The sequence below is a fragment of the Strongylocentrotus purpuratus genome, unplaced genomic scaffold (assembly GCF_000002235.5).
Source record: "Strongylocentrotus purpuratus isolate Spur 01 unplaced genomic scaffold, Spur_5.0 spur5_scaffold_3, whole genome shotgun sequence".
NCBI lineage: Eukaryota > Metazoa > Echinodermata > Echinoidea > Camarodonta > Strongylocentrotidae > Strongylocentrotus > Strongylocentrotus purpuratus.
Window position 1 is genome coordinate 39064749 of NW_022145609.1, and position 21182 is coordinate 39085930.

General features: G+C 40.0%; 1 protein-coding gene across 1 annotated transcript in view; it reads right to left on the reverse strand.

Moving 5' to 3' along the window:
- The window catches only part of SRCR12 (scavenger receptor cysteine-rich protein type 12), a 35508-nt gene that overhangs the window by 3450 nt on the left and 10876 nt on the right, over nt 1–21182 (reverse strand). Inside the window, 20 exon segments of the mRNA NM_214597.1 lie at nt 1196–1346; nt 1915–2078; nt 2302–2625; nt 3151–3246; nt 3773–3985; nt 4631–4781; nt 5836–5996; nt 6702–7016; nt 7823–8137; nt 9117–9262; nt 10474–10636; nt 13731–14039; nt 14926–15107; nt 16109–16247; nt 16831–17154; nt 18029–18355; nt 18843–19181; nt 19775–20089; nt 20313–20630; nt 20820–21140. Coding sequence (NP_999762.1) covers nt 1196–1346; nt 1915–2078; nt 2302–2625; nt 3151–3246; nt 3773–3985; nt 4631–4781; nt 5836–5996; nt 6702–7016; nt 7823–8137; nt 9117–9262; nt 10474–10636; nt 13731–14039; nt 14926–15107; nt 16109–16247; nt 16831–17154; nt 18029–18355; nt 18843–19181; nt 19775–20089; nt 20313–20630; nt 20820–21140 — 4773 coding nt within the window.

Genomic DNA, 21182 nt, shown 5'->3' on the forward strand with positions numbered 1-21182 from the left:
AGAGTGCACATAGGCACCATGAAAGGTGCTCACCGTGCTCCACTATTACCCTGGCTCTACTAATCTGCTGATTTTCGGTGCTCATTTAACATCTGAGTGGAGAGTGGCAAATGTAGAGTAATAATGTCTTGCCAAAGGACACTGATGCTGCCCTGGGGTTCAAACCCACGACCTTCGCATCTCAGGTCAAGTGTTTACACCACTCAACTTTGACACCTCTAACAAACTAATGTAGAATAACTTTGTTAAATCATTGGTTCTGTTCCTGTTGTATGCCCCTGGAAATAAATTTAACATGGAAAATATATGAATAGCTGTTTTAGTGGTAAGTTACATAGAAATGAAGCAGTTGCCTAAGATCAAAGCACTTGGAGAGACATTGGTAGAAGAAATCGATAAGGTCACTTAACCTGTTTTTGACGAATCACTGTTGATATTGCCATGTTGTTGTTTATAGTGGCTGAACTTTTGCATTGGGTTGCTTTTATATTTTGTTTCAGGTTGAGTCAATCAGATATACAAGTACTGAATTCCATGTTTGCTTTCAAGTTCTAATTTGCCTTGCCCACACAGATCTAAGTATCCCTATAAGTGTGCAATTACAAACTGTTTAATACCAATAAACAGTTACTGTTGGAAAAGGAATTGAAACTACCCCGGCCTTGTTTAAAGATAAAGATCAGTTCTGGTCATGCGATTGCATTGTGACAGAAACGTTGTGGAATCGATCACAAAAGGTTGATCATCTAGCATATAAGTATTGGTGTGTACTGCAAGGTTCTGGAATCATCAAAATGATGAGAAATTTGTCCCAATCTTGGTCAAGTTACAATTAAGCACTGTACACAGAAAGATATATATCAATAAGTAAGCGGTTTCCTGGCAAAATTTGTATCATCACGTATTTAAAAGTCAAAAACATATATTTTTTAACAGGATTTGTAATAAGAGTTTCTATTTTATTTTTCGAGAGAAAGACATTTCCAAAACTGGTCTTTACCTTTAAAGTCAGTCAAATATACAGAGCATTTTAATACGTATCAAAATGCAGGAATTAATAACCACCTAATGGCTTCATTGCTATGCATGACAAATATAAGGACTCCTACAAAAAAATAACATATTTGCTGATAAGGGTGCTCTGGACCGCAAGTGAAAATATTAAAAAAAAAAAAAATACAACACTCAGTCAAACCTGGTGATTGGCAAATCACACCAACGTCATCACTGTGCAAGCAGTCGCCAATGGTGGCGCTTCCCGTCCTACAATCGGTAAGATCACTCTCATCACCTGTGCACTCCAGGTAGCCAGCGTGAATCGGTCCAGTGCCATTCCCAAAGCCAGCCTACAATAATACAGAGATAGATATCTCTTGTTGTATCAAATCGTTTTGAGGTACTGCTGGAATATCATTTAGAGGAAGGCATATGGTCACATAACAAGTGAACATCTCCTCAAAGTGGATATCTTTATAACTTTAAACTTAACAGGGACACCTAAGATATTCCATTCTACAGCCACTGTCCTTGATTTGTTTACAAACAAATTTATTCAAAATGTGAATTAAAAAGTTTAATGTTATTGATTATGAGTGTCTACAACACAAAGAATAGCCACAAAATGGCTATTCAATTGCTCTTGTATTAAATAAATGCAGAAAATTGCTAGAAAGCAGTTACAGCATGACAACATATCGTCTAGAATATGAAAAAATTCCCCAAGACAAAAAGATGTCCTGACAAAAATAGCTCAATATTTAACGCTCAGTACTTCACTTGAAATAGGAATTTAGGACATTTTTATGTTTAATACCACAAAATGTAATTCTTAAGAATAAGTTAAGCAATAAATGCTGGCATAAGGTCCAAATGACAGGGATATCACTTTGACTATAACTTGAAAGATGTATATACCTTTGGAACAACTTCAACCGCACCAGGGTATCCGACCTGTCGGCAAACCACGGAAGCATCGTTGATGTCGAAGGACTTATCACAGACAGTTCCCCACTCGTTATCGATCATGATCTCTACACGGCCCTGGTAATGGTGCTGGCCATCCTGTAATCTGACATCACCTGAAGAGCAAAGACAAATTGAATGGAAGTGACTATTTGTCCCCTTATCGAGCATGGTGCAACTTATTAAAGTAAGCACTGTGCCCCCCCCCCCCCCCCAAAAAAAAAGTAAAAATTTAGACTTTTGTAACTGATTAACCCGAAATCAGCAGGATGCATCGAAATGCTGATGGAAAAAAGAGGGATGAGCGGGAGAAATTATTTGAGATAGTCTTTTACGTACTTCCAGCAAAGCAGACGATACCGACGTCTTCAGAATGCTGACAATCATGCTCTGCCCGGGCATTGCCCCGTGGGCACTCCATAAGATTATTTTCCCCGCCTGTACACCGCATGTTGTCAAGATGAATAGGGCCAGCCCCGTCTCCGTAGTATGCTGCCGGGACCACCGATAGCGCCATCAGGAAACCCATCTGGCGGCAAGCGACAATCGCGTCAAGTATGTCAAACTCATCGTCACAGACGGTGCCCCAGGCTCCAGCATGGAAGATCTCAAGACGGCCCTTGTTCTGGTCCAAGTCCTGGTTGTTGACAAGGCGAATGGCCTCTGTGATAGGAGATTGACATGCCATTAAAATAAATATTAATACTTGAAATGCATGATTTGAAACTCACGGTAATGAAATGGGGATAATGAGGATGTTGAATGAGGACTATTGATAACAATGAGTTATGTAATTATATTAATGAGGATGGTCATGGTGATAATGATGATAATAATGATGATGATGGTAATGACAAATGAAGTATGATAGAATTAATTTTTTAATTACTTTTTAAGAACAGAACAGATTAAATCAAATACATTTGTTTGTCACATCATGTTGTAAGATGCTACAATATTTCTTTTGGAAAGATCTCTTTTCGGAAAGATTTAATTTTACAGGAAAAATACTCCCAACTGCTGATTTACCTTGCCCAAAGATATAAACACATTGGCCTTCGATTTTTCAGTATGCAGATTTTAAATAATTGTGACCTAGGATAAAGGACAAAGGTATGTGGAAAAAATTGAACAAGTGCATAAAAATAGAAAAAAGAAACAAAAATTTGATGTGTAAAATATACTGACCTGGTCCTCTGCACACAACACCCGCATCCATTTCATGGTTGCAATTGTGAACTCCAAGAGTCTCATGAGCACAATCAATAAGCCTATCTTCAGATTCTAGCAGAGAAAGAAAGTAAAAGAGAAAGAAAATTGTATCAAGGGAAATAGGATAGTCTTGCAAAATCGATAAGCCTATCCTAAGATGTTAACAGAGAAAGAAATTATATTAATGGCGTCCTCATAATTATCAAGATACAGAAAACAGCCAATACCAATACTTGGATATATAATCTAATCTTCATTAGATCTGAAATCATTAAAACATTAAAACTTTTATAACTTTATGATAAGATAATTGATCTTGATACTTGATGTATGAAGCAGTGTATTACATTTTTTAATACCATTCATATACAACATACAGTCACTTGCCAATAATGTCTTATCCCTACAAAATACATCAAGGTGATCATACCTTATTCAAAACATAAAACAATATTCCCTTACCAAAGTCTACTCTTGTGTCGCTTTTACAATCTCTCAACATTTCACATTTCATTAAATAGTCGAACAGCGTTTTAACAACAGAATTCCCCTAAAGTTGATTCAGTCTATTATGTCACATCCCTATATGTATTCATACCATCACACTGGACGTTGCTCAGTGCTATGGCACCGGTGCCTTGGCCGAACCTTGCCCCACTCGTGGCCTCGATGGCGGGTCCAAAGCCAAGTTCTCTGCAGACCACCGCAGCATCTTTAGTGTCCCATCCTCTGTCGCACACTGTCCCCCAGAAACCGTTGGTAAATATCTCCAGACGACCTTCGTTTGGCATTTGACCATTGACTAGACGAACTATGTAATTAATGAGAAAGAAACAGCTTTGTTAGGAAGGCAGTCTGTTATTTGACCAAACTTGAAAAATCTACTCAATAGAAGCAATGTCACAGAATGCCTTTACTTCGATGGTAAGCGCTTTATAAACACTGTTTTTATTATTATTTATAGACCACATGCCAGATGGCCCACAAGACCAACAATGGTCAACTTTTTTTGAGGGTTCATGAGACCAACGTTGCTGTGTGCCTTCAGCTATCTTTTAAAGGGTCCACAAGAGCAACAAAGTCAAGGAGCCCTACACATTGCATCCCATTCTATATTTTCTAGTATATTGCTTTTGTTTCCTTCTCTTTTCATGGTGGCAGCGGTAGGATTTCATAACACTACAGTCTATTGGGGAAAACGAGTACCGGTATAGTAAAACCGGTCACTCAAAGGATTTTTCATTTTTTGAGGCACTACTTGATCATTTTGAAGTACAATTCTTTAGGGCTTCAACATAACTCCATATCACAGACACTGATAACACGTAAGGGCGTGCATCTTAGATTTAACACTGTTAAACGATCCCGTTAAGATGCTATGCCTTCCCAGATACACTTATGACAACAAAATAAATCAAATATGTGGGACTTTGAGTTGGTCTCCACCTGTGTATACCTGGAACAGAGCAGACAACACCCGCATCGTTCTGATGACCACAGGAGTGTTGACCTAGCACGCTGTGATAGCATTCAGATAGTTCACTCTCATGGCCAGAGCATCGTACGTCAGACATGTGAATGGGGCCAGATCCTGGTCCAAAGCGATCCTGACAAGAAATTGAGATATCCAGTTTGTTTTATTTATGACATATGAGCGTGGTACAATTCCGAAGACTCAAGACACATATACAATTATCTTTGATATCACGTGTGTGGGCCTACTGATGCAAGTATAATTCTTTGTATTTTTCATTTTGTTCATACTATATTTCTGTTGTATATTTTATGATTAGGATATCATTGTTTTATATTCTAGCTGTAAACTGACCCTGTCAGCCAATGTGCTGCTGGTCAGTTTTTATAGACCAATAAATAAATAAATTACTTAATAAATAAGGTACAATAAAAAATAAAAAAGGCAAAAAAAATGCTTAAAAACAAATATATTCTTGACATAGAGTAGTTCAACAATTAGTTGAAAATACATGTACTTTTAGAAAAAGTTTGTGACATAAATGGGTGTATTGCGACTATATGAATATAATTACATTAGAATAAAACAATGGTACCCCCCCAAAAAAAAAAAAAAAAAAAAACTTAAAAAGGTTTCTTCTTGGTACTTAACAGGAGGGTCATTCCTCCCTAGGGAAGGAGGGGGGGGGGAACATTTTATCATACAATTACATACATTCAATTTATCCTGTCCATGATTTGTGCAGTAGGTAATCAGAGCCTGCTATAATTTCACTAGCTTTTCCTTCTGTTACTTGTATATATCTATATATTTGATTTCAGGTGTTCCCAACCTTCCTTCTATCTTTTCTCTGAGCAAAAGTTCAACAAGTTCAGTGAATCTTTGTTCAAAGGATAGTCAGTTGATACCATAATTATTGCGAAATAATGATAATAATAATAGTCCGTTCTTGTATAGCGCATAATACTTAGTCTCTACGCTCTTCCAAAGTGCTTCAGAAATTATTACCCTAGTTTTAGCTTTGGCTACCGATAACAGCGCTCACTGCATTTCAAGGAATCATCCTACCAGGTACCCATTTACCTCACCTGGGTCGAGTGTGGTAATTAAAGATTAATGTCTTGCCAAAGGACGTTAGTGAAAACTGCCCCTAACCCCTCCCACCACCAATGTAATTGATTTGTCACCTTTGTGGGAGCCTGTTCGACAGCTCCTTCGAAGCCAAGCTGTCTGCAGACGACCTCCGCATCATCAATATCCCAAGCATCATCACACACTGTGCCCCACAGTCCGTTCATGAAGACTTCTACTAGACCCTCGTTGGGGTTGTTGCTACCGCTCAGACGTACTGCAAGAAAGCAACAGATTATTCTTTGTTGACAGGGGTATCGTCAGAAGGGGGATGTCGGGGTGCGACAATATTCAATCAGTGATTGTTGATAAGCATGCAGTGGCATGAATGAAGTTGTGCAAGTGACAAAGACAGTTCTACAACTTTCTCTCCTGCAACAATGGCTCAGAGGTCAGTTTCCTTCATTAACTAAAGTCTTAATTTCCACCCTGAAACAAATGCTATACCTTACCTAAAGTAACCTTACGTTTAAAACCTAACACCAACATAAACCCCTACTGCAATCTCAGCCCTAACCTAACCTTTTCACAAAACAAAGCCCTGAGCAAATGCAGAGTCACCTATAAGATCATCCTCTATGTCAATCAACATAAATCCACACATCAAGTCTTATTTCAAGAAAAACAAAGATGATTACCCGTCTTAGTCTAGAACAGTGTTTAAAATTTGCATCAAATGAACAGCTACAAACATTACCAATTTATTTTAAAGAGTTTTAATTTTACCTCTTCAAAAGACAGATGCTAATCTCGATGTGGGTCAAATAAAACAAGGCAAGAGCTTGTATTTTTTAACCAATTAACTGTTGTCCAATCTTTGTTAATTCACAAACCAACTCAATTAAATTTGTAACACTGGCATGAAGATTATGCCGTGTACAAACTGGACATTTCTGATCATTCATTCGAAAGACACTATTACCTTTTGGCATACAGACGACTCCTGCATCTTCACCATGGTTACAGCTGTTCAGACCAACGCCCGAGTTGGGGCAGCTGAAAAGGGTTGCTTCCTGACCTCCACAAGAAATGTCTGATAGGAGCACGGTACCGATGCCGGGCCCATAGAAGGCCCGGTTGTTTGCGGCTATCGCCCTTGGGAAGCCGAGCTCCCGGCACACCACAGCGGCATCCCTCACGTCCCATCCATCGTCGCACACCGTCCCCCACTGACCCTGATACCTCAGTTCCACTCTACCAGCGTTTGGGGTTCGTCCATCCACAAGTCTCAGCTCAACTGTAGGTTCAATGATAATAATAATACAAAAATTTATATAAAACAGATACAAAGCGTTTGGGTTTGAGTCTTTGAGACATCATTGTAAATTGTTAAATTTCTCAGGAAAATTAGATATCAACGTTATTTCTTCTCCCCACATTCTGCAGAAAATATGTAATGACATCTGTGAAAATTTAAGGTCATAATCCCCTTTACCTCTCCATGCATAGTCTATAAGTGTTTCACTCACCTTTGCAGATTACAGTCCATTTTCCATATCCTAAACTTTTCAACAATCTGTGCTCTTTTTATCTAATGACACATACATACACTTGCAATCTTTAATTGTCCAAATCATAGTACATGCAATTTCCATCTAGCTTTGCACACAAATAAGAAATAAGAATATTACTTCTAGTTCTAATGGGAATTCAATGTGCTTTTTAATATGGAAAGACCGACCACAATCTATAAGCATAATGAATGATACATAAGCAGCAACGTCGAGGAGATGAAAAGTCATCCACTAACCATGCATGTATAAAATATATTTGAGCATCAAGAGCACCTTTAATTCAGTCATATCAAATTAATTAAAAGAACAATCATTTCCATCAGTTTGGTGACCGTTCTGTTGGTCAATATAGTGTGATTCTAGGCAGCTGGGATTTTTTTTTCTAGAAAGTGTTGAGAATTTGTATAACCCTTGCTGACAAACTTGAAACTCTACTGGCTTGTTTTTACCCCAATAGCCGTATTGAAGATGAATTCTTTGGAAGTTGTCGACAAATCTGGAATATTATCATTACTGTCATCATACTTACTGACATCTTGGCAGACCACTCCCGCGTCTTCTAGATGCTGGCAGTTATGTTGGCCCAGCCCGTTATGGGGGCAATCCACAAGCCGAATTTCCCTTCCACTGCACCGTAGGTCATCAAGTAGGATCGCACCTGTGCCTTGCCCGAAACTCGCCTGTGATGTAGCTTCCAGTGTTGTGGCGTATCCCAGTTCTCGACACGCGACCGCAGCGTCATGCACGTCCCATTGATCGTCACACACGGTTCCCCAGGCGCCGTTTTGCAATATTTCAACTCGTCCTTCGTATTTGGAGCGACCACCGACCAGACGGATCGTATCTAATTTTGGAAACAATATGTCGAGATGGTATTCTTCATAATACGATAAGAACTGGAAGAACATACTGAAACTTTTGTGCTATAAGAGGCGTACCTTAGGTCAATGGTGAGCATAGATAATAATTACATGTAATATTTGGCATAAATGTTTTCAACTAATGTGCTTGCCCCCTTAGAACCTGCTCATAAAGAGCACCTGTCTGTAAAGACCACTTTTTTGTCTCGGTTAACCCTATGTTAACTGGGGGGGGGGGTCAATTTGACCCCCCCTGTAGAAATTTCGCGACTACTCCCAAACTGCGGCAGATTTTCCTTTCATGAGTTTTTTCTTTCGAGTCTTACGCATGTTTTAAAACGATTTTCTCGAAAATCGGATGTATAGTTACATAGTCACGGGACCTTTTGTCTTTGAATGTCAGCCCGAAAATCGCTCATTTTTGTGATTTGTGTACAAAACATATGGAAATCTTATTTTCCTAAAAAGAGATAAAACATTGGTTATTTAGTCTTGTTTGAGGTTTAGGTGTTCGTTTTGGGGTCAAAATAGTTGAATTGTAGTTATAAATGAAATAAAACAACAAAACAAAAGTTAAAAAACAATGAAATACATAAGAAATTATCGAAACAAGAGATAACATACTGTAAGGAATAAAGTGGCTCTTTCAATTTTTTGTGTAATATTATTATTCCAAATGGTCTAACAAATATATGTAGTGAAAAAGAATGCTTAAATATGAATAATGTATGATTTATGGGCAAAAATGTGAATTTTGTGACCTTATTTGCATAAATTACCATAAATCTGCAAATGAAATTGAAATTACCATAGTATTCAATACACTTCACTTGACATGTATGCAAATTTTCACGGCGATCGGCAGTGAAACGGCCGAGATCTTAGTTAAACCTGGTCTGTAATAGCCCAGTTAAAATAGGGTTAAGTGGTCTTTATATACAGGTTTCACTGTTCAATACTAACCTGGCTGGGAGCAGATGACCCCTGCATCCTCCGAATGGTCACAATCATGAGTACCCAGCCCAAAATGAGAACAGTTCAACAGACTCGTCTCTGATCCTGTGCAGTTGATGTTGTCCAAATAGATGGGTCCTTGACCGCGTCCAAATCTGCAGAAAGCCAAAGCGAAAGCCAACACAGTCTCAACATTAGTTACTGCCACACCTGGGGCGGTATTCTGAACATTGTTGTAAGTTTTGTGTTATCTTTTGTTGTATCTTCCAGAGATAACACAGCACTAATATTGTTGTAAGTTAGTATTCTGAACATTGTTTTATCCCTGTGTTATCTCTTGAAGGACCGCCTCTATCTTATCTTTGACCATTGATGACACGCCCATTTTTATGGACCCTACCAATCAAAATCTATTTTATATAAGCATGATAAGTAGGTCAACCAATAGGAATACTTTATGCCATATCTGAAGATGCGCCTAGCGTATACTAAGGTTGGGCGTAATTAGTTATTTGAACACTTATTACGCCCGTCATCATTATGCGCTGTTGAATGTGGATCATGAAGACAAATCACGCTTTCACTATATTGGTTAAGATGAGAGCATTAAAATCGTCATATCCTAGCATGTAATATCTTAGAAAGTTCTCATCTGTGATGTTTCCGGTCAACACACAATCTTCTTCTAACTCGTCTATTGGCACGAAGTTGGTTCTGGGCAAAAAATATTGCCGCCATTATGTCACCACGAAAGATACAACAACCCCCTACCTGTTGTAAATATTGTTGTAAATACCATGCAAGATAAGATAAGATAAAGGATACAACAGCTTTCAGAATACCAATTATCTTGACATATTATCTCCCATGCGCATATGCAAATGAGGATTATATGCCACTTTATTAATAATACGCACAATTACAAGCGCACCAAAGTATGAGTGCAGGCGCGGCCAATAAGATGAGAGAAAAGATACAACAAAAGATGACACAAAAGTTACAACAATGTTCAGAATACCAACTTTATCTTATCTTCAAAGATACAACAATATTAGAGATAACACAGGGTTCAGAATACGGCCCCTGGTCCCTGTAATATAGAACTTTATGATTAATTGGTCAATTTCAGGATATGTGAACAGTGACTAATAGTCAATTAGCAAAGATTCAAAAAGTATTTGAAACATAAATATGAAACTTCATGAGTTTATTCTTTATGAGATACTCTATCCTTATACTAGGTTTCAGAATGTTTTGTCGCTCCAAAGCCAAAATTCTGGAAGGCCGGGTGGAATCTACCCAACTTCGGCTGAGAGAGCACCAAAATAAACAGGCCCTCTTGGGGTTAAACTTAGCCGTACATTACCTTGCCCTGTCTGTCACAGCGATGGCTTCCCCAAAACCCACAGCTCGGCAGATCACATGACCATTTTGGAGGCCCCAATTATCATCGCAGACCGTACCCCATTGGCCATCAAAGTACACCTCCACCCTCCCCTCTGCAGGGGAATTCCCGTCGGCAAGACGCACTGAAAAGATGAACAATATTATGACACTAGCAGGACCCGCGGAAATCCGCGGGATTCTAGAGGTGGGCGGGGGGGGGGGTGTAAATAGATATATAGAGACTGTCTAAATTAAAACCACCAAGAACTTTATTTGCCATTCAGGCCATTAAAAAAATATACATGTTAAGCGTCCCCGCCCGCTTCCTTTTTGGGGGCCGCCTCCTATTTTTTTTTTTTGAAAGAAAAAAAAACAGCGTCCCCGCCTGCTTCCTTTTTGGGGGGCCGCCTCCTATTTTTTTTTTTATTTTTTTTTAATTTTTTTTTTTATTTATTTTTTTTTTTTTTGAAAGAAAAAAAACATGAAAAGCACTGCTAAAATGTATTTCTGATTTTAAATAAGAAAAAAAAAAATTGTCGGCCGCCATCTTGAAAAATAGCCTGAATGTCAGGGAAAATGTACGGAGCGGCCATTTTGAAAGAAAAAAAAAAAGGGCCTCCTCCTTCCCATTTTTCGAAAAAACAGGATGCTAAAAATGTTTTTTTTTAAATTTGGCCTTATATAAAAATTAAAAAAACGATCCAACTGTACCGGTAATTATTCTTTAAGCCACTGGAACTGCGTAGAGTTCCGTAGTGTGGCGTACCGACTATGCAGAAATTAGGCTGCGTATTAATGGGAAAATAGTCCCTGCGTATAACGTAGGTTATGCGTAGGCTGGCGTACAGGTTTGCTTATGGTTGCTTACTGTGTGGAAAGCTTTTACTGCTTTGTCGATCTGGCGTAGGGTAGCGTACTGTTGCGTAGGCATGTAGCGTAGTGTTGCGTAAAAAAGGCTGCTTTCTGCGTCAAGTTTCTACGCCGAAAGTACGCAAAAAAAATTAAACATGTTGAATTGTTTTCTTTCATCTTGCGTACCCCTTTTCGTTCCTCAGCATATAGTAACGTAGGCCAGCGTAGTTTGTACGCAACACTACGCAACTCTACGTATTGACCCCACGCCAATTAGTGACCCGCAAGTGTCACAAATAAAGTATTAAAAATATGCTCATCTGACCCTAATTAAACACCTAAACCCCCCGAGCTTTCGGGGGTTTATGGACTCTTGAAACCCGTGGACCCCACGCCTATATTATATATACACTCAACTCGCTGCGATCTGATCTCGATCTCCCACACCCCCCCCCCAACTTTGAAGAACGTAACCCCCGAGCTTTTGGGGTTTTTATGGCCCCTTGAAACCCGTGGACCCCACGCCTATATTATATATACACTCAACTCAGGACCCGCGGAAATCCGAGGGATTCTAGAGGGGGGCGCAGGCAAAAAATTAAGTTTTTCATTTCGGGGGCTCCATTTCAAATTTTTGGGAAATTTTCGGGGACTACTTTTTCCAACTTTCGGGGGCTCTTTTTTCTGGGGCTACTTTTTCATTAATTCATAAAAGGATAGGCCTACACTTTGTTGAGATTTGTTTAGTAGGCTCAGGACAGGTTTCAGGCTTCCTATACTTCATAATTGCCTATTTAAAAAAAAAACATTTTTCTAGTTCAATAACTAAGTTTTCATGCATTGATTTGAAGCAAGAACTGTAACATAATAGACCCTAGATTGTGATTATTTCTGACCATGAATTTCGATAATCATTTTTCAAAGTAAAATTTTCACAAGAAAATCAGACAGTCGTTTAAAAACGTAAACATTAGTAATACTTTTACTAATTCTAAGATCAGGTTTCGTAAATCTATTCACGAAACTATATTGAAATCGCGGCAATAATGATGCAAACCAACAGATAACAATTTCAAAGTGTCAAATCTCTTCGACTCGAGCTCAGCTCAGCTGAACTCACACACACACACACACAGTGTAACTCCAGAAAGCTCGAACACCGGCGCCGCAGGCCTCGGACGCCTGCGGTGCGCGGAGCCGGTGTTGGAGCTTGCTGGAGTTAAATTGCAGCTCACACACACTGCACAGCAGCACTGCACTGACTGAAGGCAGCTTGCGACTGAATTGTCAGTCCAATGGTTTTCTTGTGAAAACTTTCCTTTAGAAAATGATAATCAAAATTTAGTAGCATGGCCGTAATAATCACAAAATAAGCTTTCATTTCATACCTCCATTCACGACACCTATATAAAAATCGCGGCAATAATGATGGAAATAGGTCCCTAAGTTTGGACGTGGACGGGAAGCTTCGTGTGTATCTCTGTGGCTCGTGCAGCTAGTATACAATGGATATCCTATAGAAAGATGCTTTACTCGGGTAAGCCCGACCCTGTGCGTCGTGCATTTAATACGCAACTTAATGTGAGTGGACAGTCATCGGTCGTGTGTCTACGGATGTCATGTTGAATATCCATGAGGTATCTCTGTCGTCACGCATATCCTGCATTATGCATATCGCGTCTGTTTTCGCCCTGGACGTCGACACGGAGGAGGACCTCGGGCGGAGTATAGCCGATTCCACAGAGTAGACTCTCCCGCGGACGATGGCACAGGGCACGGGTACCCCGAGGGGAGGGTTCAGGAGGAGATAGCCGCACCAACTTCGGTCGGCGATCTCATTAAAAAACAATAGAATACAAAGGCTCGCCGAGACGTCGCGCCCCCCGCGGAGCCTTAGCGTATTATTATTATAGACTGTCAAATTTGTACATTTGGCCCTATCATTTTTAAACACTCTCTAAAATTTCATTTTTTAACAAATTTTACACATGGCTTAGTCTCATAAAAAGTATATAATTTGTGTTCAGTATGTTGCCTTTTATGCTCTAACTAGGATGAATTTACTTGTGGACATTTTTGAAGATTTAAACAGTTATTCAGATACGGTATTAGGCCTATATAGCTTTGAAAAGCTATTATGTTGCCGGGGTATTAAAAAAAGATGAATACATTTCTTTAATCGATTTAATCTATTGAAGATAATTAAAAACATTTTTTTTCATTTTCAAGCTCTGAATGCGGCAATCCTACCATTCTTATCAAAAGACTTTTGTATATATTTGTATATATTTGTATATTTGTAACTATTTCAATGAATGAGTTTTTCCTTAATTTCATGCAGAAATTAACAGCATAAATAAATACAATAACGAAAACAAGACAAACCATTAACGGAACATATGACTCCTGCATCTTCACTGTGGCCGCAATTACTGGTGCCAAGTCCGGCATGCTGGCATTCAATCAACGACGCTTCATCTCCCGTACACTCGACATCGTCCAGCACGATCTCACCTGATCCCTGACCGAACACTGCACGAGCCACCGCGTAGTTTGCCGATGGAAATCCCAGTTGCCGGCATACGACCGTTGCATCGTCGATGTCCCAGTTATCGTCACAGACCGTTGCCCATGAGCCGCCATGAAGGATCTCTACTCTTCCTTCGTTCGAGCGCGAGCCATTCACAATGCGAACTGTAAAATGACAATGTCTTGTTATTTCCAAAAGTTTACTGGACAATATTCAAATGGGAAAAATGTTTCATACAAATCTATTGCACGCTGACAAGCCTTACCCATCCAGCACCCCAAAAATCCCACCAGAAAAAGCTTATTAAAGATTAAACATGCAGTTTGGAAATAATGTCCCAAATCAAAATCTCACATCAATCAGACGATATCCAGATAATATTTTTCCAATTGGTGAGGCCTACTCAATCAAACAATTTTTTCACTAATGACAACATTGTAAAGTTAAATGAGCAATGACTACTTTCCTTCTTCATAAGGATTGCCTTTTCCAGAAACATAACAACTTTAACATTTGATTAAAGTGCGTGTCAAGTAGCACCATGCATTTTGTTAGCTCTCGATATTTGACTAGACTATTCATTCGATCCCTCACCTAATATACTGTGTGGGAAATGTGCATCTAGAAAAAAATTTGTGTAGAAGATATTAGTGCTCTTGCCTAAAATTTTCATTATGGTTGCCAGTTTGTGAACTACACAATTGCCAAATTGAACTTTTAGTGGTCACATACAGCAAAATACACATATTTAACATTAAATAAGAAGTACAGTAAGATCTTTTAGTTGCCACTTGGGCAACAATGGCGGGTCATTCAGGTCAGAGCAGAATTTTAAGAGGTCAATGGCACCTCAGCAACTGTAGTATTCAAATCTGTACATATCCAGTATCCGTTCTAGGGGGCGGGGGGGGGGGGGGCTTTGGGGCTTAATCCCCCTTTTAAAAATGTCTTGTGATACCGGTAAATGAATTTAAGTGAAGCACATGTAGAAAAAGAATGCAAGAACCTCTACATCCACCACAAAAATATTCTTCCTGAACTGGTTTATACCATTGAGATCACAAACGACACCAGCATCCTCGCTGTGGCCGCAGTTGTTGGTTCCGATAGGAGGATGGGAGCAGTCAAGGATATCATCTTCAGATCCTGTGCAGCTAACATCATCCAGGAGGATGTCTCCACGTCCAGGACCAAAGAATGAAGAATGTGGAGCTGAGATGGCATTTCCATAGCTGGGAACAAAGTGAGCCAAAGCATTTGTCAAATTTTGTCATTCTGGAGTATTATCTTTTTTGGATTCATGGGCTCGAGACATAGGAAAATGGTTGTACCTCCTGTTATATAGCTTGGCTAAGCAATTCAACTTTAAAATGTTCCTGTACTACTTCTACCCATGAATATATATATATATATATATATATATATATATATATAGATAGAGAGAGAGAGAGAGAGAGAGAGAGAATTTACACATTAAATCGAGAACAAGAGAAAGTGAAAACTTGCATCAATGAGGTTGGTAAGAAGTGTTGTATGCTATGCAATTAGGCTCTCTCTGGCTAAAATAATAGGCCCGAATTCGCAAAGAAGGTTTAGATGTAACCCACGGTTTAAACCCTCATTTACACAACCCATGGTTTAAAATAAGTGCAATATAAGCGTGACACGTAGAGGTCCAATATTAGACGCGCGCAAGGCAATTAAGGTAGGCCTTTTTTGCGCTAATTTTGAAACCATGGGTTAAATCTAAACCTCCTTTGTGAATTCGGGCCATATTGTTTGAACACAGCTCCTGAATTCATTAAGGGCACTGGTCATTAATGACCAGCTCCTTGTTTTTGCCTAGTATATACACATGTAACCTCACCCATATGCACCCTCACCCACACACACACACACACATTCACGCTTACCTACACATGCATCCTCACCCACACATGCATCCTCACCCACACATGCGCCCTCACCCTCGCACACATTCACGCTCACCCACACATGCATCCTCACCCTCGCACACATTCACGCTCACCCACACATGCATCCTCACCCTCGCACACATTCACGCTCACCCACACATGCATCCTCACCCACGCACACATTCACGCTCACCCACACATGCATCCTCACCCTCGCACACATTCACGCTCACCCACACATGCATCCTCACCCACACACACATTCACGCTCACCCACACACACACCTTCCACATCTTAATCTTCCTCCTTGACATACCCTAGTTGTCTGCAAATGACGTCGGCGTCTCTCAAATCCCACAGGTCATCACAAACAGTTCCCCATCGGCCACTGATCAGGATTTCAACTCGTCCTTCATTTTGCCGAGAGCTTCCAACCAGACGGACCTCACCAGTTGCTATTTGAGAAAGAGCAGATAAGAGAATTTAAACCATTCACCCCTTTTGTCCCATTTTTGTTTCCAGTGGACACTATTCAACACATGCAGGATCTTGCATTGTTGTTTTGGTTTAATTACATTCAACATTTGTGTAGGATTATATTACTAGTGCCTGCTTGTTTGCATACAAAATTTTACATTTATATTTTAAGTATGTTATGTCAGATTGAACACTAACCTCCAAATTATAAAAATTGGCAGACAAGTGATGTGTATGATATTCAAGTGCATTTTGAGGGATGCACGGGTTTCAGAATTGATGCCAATACTAAAGTACTTTGTGACAAATGTAGAATAACAAAGCTACATGTTTTAATAGCTAGATTCCAATCTCCTTATCTGTGAAAAACTGTATGCATGAATTTGATGAAACAGGGGAGAGCACCCCTATCCTACTCATCCATAAAACAACCTGGCATGTCTCGTTTCTGTCAGCTTAGTGCAGAAGCCACCCAATTCCTGTTGCCAATAGATTATATAAGTAATCAAGAAACTAAGAAACAAAAAACTAGGAAATGAAAACACATTGAACAATACGAACCTCGAGAGCAAACAACACCAGCATCCTCCTGGTGACCACAATTGTGGATACCTATCCCGTTATGAGAACATTCAGCAATTGTGGCTTCGTCTCCGCTACATTGAACATTGTCCATCAATATGCTCCCCGAACCCTGGCCGAATGATGCTGCGGTGACTGCTGACAGGGCAGGACCAAAGCCGAGTTGACGGCACACTACATGGGCATCCTCGATGCCCCAAGAGTCATCGCACACCGTTCCCCAGTCTCCTCCGAGGGATATCTCGACGCGTCCCTCCATCCCACTCCTGCCACCAGCTAAGCGGATGTTAAGAGGACCGTCACCTTTCAGAAATGAAATTAACATTGCATCAGTTTTAATTCAACAGTGCAATTGATACATAAATCTCGACATGCTCCTCAATCCCTCTCCTGACAATGGCTAAGAAGTTCTTCAGAGGACCATCACCATGCATTCACACAAATATCAATGCTACATCAGTTTAAATGAGGGTAGAACTGATACAAACTTATTTCACCTTTGACAATATTAACAATCTAAATACATCTAAACAGCTCAGTTTCTTTTTAAAAGAGCAAGAACATCAACAATGATGTTAGTATGAAGACCTATGGCATAAATTATACTTCAACAGGCTAGTGAATCTGCATGTAAACCTAAGACATCTAACTTGTAAATGCCTTCAGAATATGCCTATAATCTCATACTATACTACTCCGTTTTCGCCTCCTATAATAACTTTTAAATTCAGACCTATTATATAGTGTTACTCAGTACGGGAGCCTATTCACATAAAAGCTCTGCTTTTTATTTAGGCTTCCCACATTTTACATTGTTTTACCTTGCCTGTTACATCTACATATTTCAAAATTTTCGTACTTATTTTCCGTACATTATACTTGATTTGAAATATTATATTTTTGTATTTATTTCTTCTTGTGTGAAAGCTACTCTTATATAATATACGCTTGTACAAAAAAAGAAAAAAAAAGAATATAAACTGTTTTTTCATGTAAAATGTGGAATAAATAAAACTTCAACTTCAGGTGCTACTTTGTTTGGTGGGACATGGGGGTTATTTTATATCAATGAAACTGGTTTCCTTTATATTCACATTGGTATTAATTATTGTGTATGTTTGTATGATTCCTTTTAGAAGATTCCTTTCAAATTTTTATTCTTTCACTGGTAACCTACTTGCTATACAGACTACTCCTGCATCCTCTGCATGTGCGCAGTTGTGAACTCCAAGTCCGCGGTGTCCGCAATCCATCAGGGAATTCTCGTTTCCTGCGCAGCTAACGTCATCCAGCCAAATCGTTCCCGAACCCTGGCCAAAGTGAGCCGAGGTAGGGGCCGAGACTGCAGACCTGAAGCCGAGCTGGCGGCAGACTACCGTGGCATCATTGATGTCCCAGGAATCGTCACACACCGTTCCCCATTGGTTGTTGATGCTGATCTCTAGTCGACCCTGGCGAGAATTCTGTCCCCCTACGAGCCTCATGTACGTTCCCACAACAGGACCTTGATAGTTTTAAAGATAGAGAGAGAGAGAGACAAACACATATACCTCTTGAATCTTTTCCCTTACAAAATCATGGACTATAAATGTACCGTTATATAAATGTCTTACTTTATTATTTTATCATACGAATAGCATCCATTTATTTCAATATCTTGTTATAAGTTCAGACGATTAGAGAAAAACTTGGACTACAACAAGACATTTTCCTTTCTATGTCAGACTTACACCCACTTACTCTCCCCTTATCTACTTTCTATGTCATGTAAAAGGGTGATGCTTCCTGATGTAGATTTTCCAAAGAATTTGCTACCTTTTTATCAAACAACATGAACACAACAAAAAATGTATAGGAAAATCAAATTAGTCGGGTTTGTCAAAACTTAAATATGATAAATGGGCATTGATGGATAGGAGCCATAAAGGGTGTTGATACAGTCTAAACGCACTTTTGACTCTTAATAGAGAATGGGAAGATGACAGCTATACCTGATATAATTGAAGCACACACGACTCCAGCATCCTCGCTGTGTGCGCAGTTATGAACTCCAACCCCACGGTGTGGGCAGGTGAGGAGGCTTGACTCTGTGCCTGAGCATCGGAGGTCGTCCAGCAGGATGTCACCGGAGCCTTGACCAAACGAGGCTGATGAAGTGGCGGATGTAGCTGCAGAGTAGCCTAGCTCTCGACAGACCACGTTGGCATCATTGAGATCCCATAGGTCGTCGCATACCGTACCCCAGCGATGTCCGACTAGTACCTCTACGCGACCTTCAGATGGGCTTCCTCCACCAACGATGCGAATATTCATTCCCGGCATCGTCGTCACTGTGAGATATAATGGTGTGCAGTTTAGGGATGATATACATATGTCTCAACATTATACACATTCAGAAGTCAAACAAATCCACAGAACAATATTCTCCCAATTCAGTGAAATCAAACCTAAGGACGTAAGTGATGTTAAACAAAAGGGAAAACTTAAACCTCATTTGAACTTCCTATGTTGAATTACCCTTATTAAACAATCACAATTATTTTCAAGAAAGCATCCTACCAGGAACTGCAATTGCAATAGACTTGAGCATTAACCAATTGAAATATACAAATGATACAATGACATATTACATAATCCAAACAGTATTCCCATATGTAATAAAATATATTGCAAAATTTTGCGCTTTATTCAATTTCTTGAAATTTGTTGTGAACATGTCTTTTCTTCCTAACTTGGAGGGCCACTGATATGTGGTTATTGTCAAGGGCCTGCTCCATAATTACCCTGGCCATATTAAAACTCACAAGAATTTTGTCTACTGTATAGTTACAGAATGAAACTGAATAATTAGCTGACAGAAACATATTCTATGTTTAACTTCTATTCTAATCATCCAAACATTTCCTTTCCATTCAGGCCCTACCTCCTGTGCAGACCACGCTTGCATCCTCTTGGTGCCCACAGTTATGGACCCCAATGCCATTATTGGAGCACAGTTCCAAAGACCTCTCGTTGCCAGAGCACCCAACATTGTCCAACAGAATTGGAACTGAGCCCCGCCCGAAGTAAGCTGAAGATCTTGCGCTACCGCCTGAAGGGTATCCGAGTTGACGGCATACCACATTCGCATCTGGTGTCCCCCAGTCATCATCACAAACAGTACCCCATTGGTTGTTGAGAAAGATCTCGACCCGACCCTCTCGGTTGTTGAGTCCACCAACCAAACGGACTCTGGATTCTGCAGACATACATGTTTTTGAAGAAAGTAATTTGTATAAATTATGGTTTTGCAAAATCTTCAGCTATATCTCATCTTATTTCGAATATGAGGACTTTTGAAGAGCGATCGTTTTAAGAGGACATTTCTAAAATGACATTCTTCCAAACTGGCATAGAGAATATGAGAAGCTTACATATTAATTTGATCTCTTTAAGTAAAAGATTGGTTAAAGTAAGCCCACCTTGTGATGATGGCGCACAGCTGACTCCAGCATCTTCGCCATGAGCACAGTTATGGCTTCCAACTCCATTGTGAGGACAAGACAGGAGAGAGCTCTCCGCACCAGTGCATGCAAGGTTGTCAAGTAGAATACTGCCACTTCCTTGGCCGTAGCTTGCACCACCAGGAGCAGAAATGGCACGACCGAACCCAAGTTGTCTACATGCTACGTTGGCATCGTTGACATCCCAAAGATCATCGCATACTGTCCCCCAGGCACGGTTGACAAAGACCTCGACCCGTCCCTCTGTAGGGCTCCTGCCACCAACCACACGTATGTCTGTGCAGGTAACAGAAAGGAACTAGGTGTACTAATGAACTAAATGGACTTATTGCTAAAATCTTGAAAGGGTTTATCATTTGCACAAGTTGCAACTAACTGCTATTGGTTAGTGTTTACAGCTCTCATCAGGCCAACCAAACATAAACACAGGATTATTGATAGAGTCAAAATTCAGAACACACTTACCTGATGATAGACTACTACTACAGAGGACTCCTGCATCTTCACCATGACCACAGTTATGGCTTCCTACTCCGTTGTGAGGACAAGACAGGAGATTGCTCTCTGCACCAGTGCATGCAAGATTGTCAAGAAAAATACTGCCACTTCCTTGGCCGTAGCTGGCACCACCAGAAGCAGAGATGGCACGACCGAACCCAAGTTGTCTGCAGGCTACGCTGGCATCGTTGATATCCCAAAAATCATCGCAGACAGTTCCCCAAGCGCCATTGACAAAGACCTCGACCCGTCCCTCTGTAGGGATACTGCCACCAACCACACGTATGTCTGTTTAGGTAACAGAAAGGAACGTAGGTGTATTGATGGACT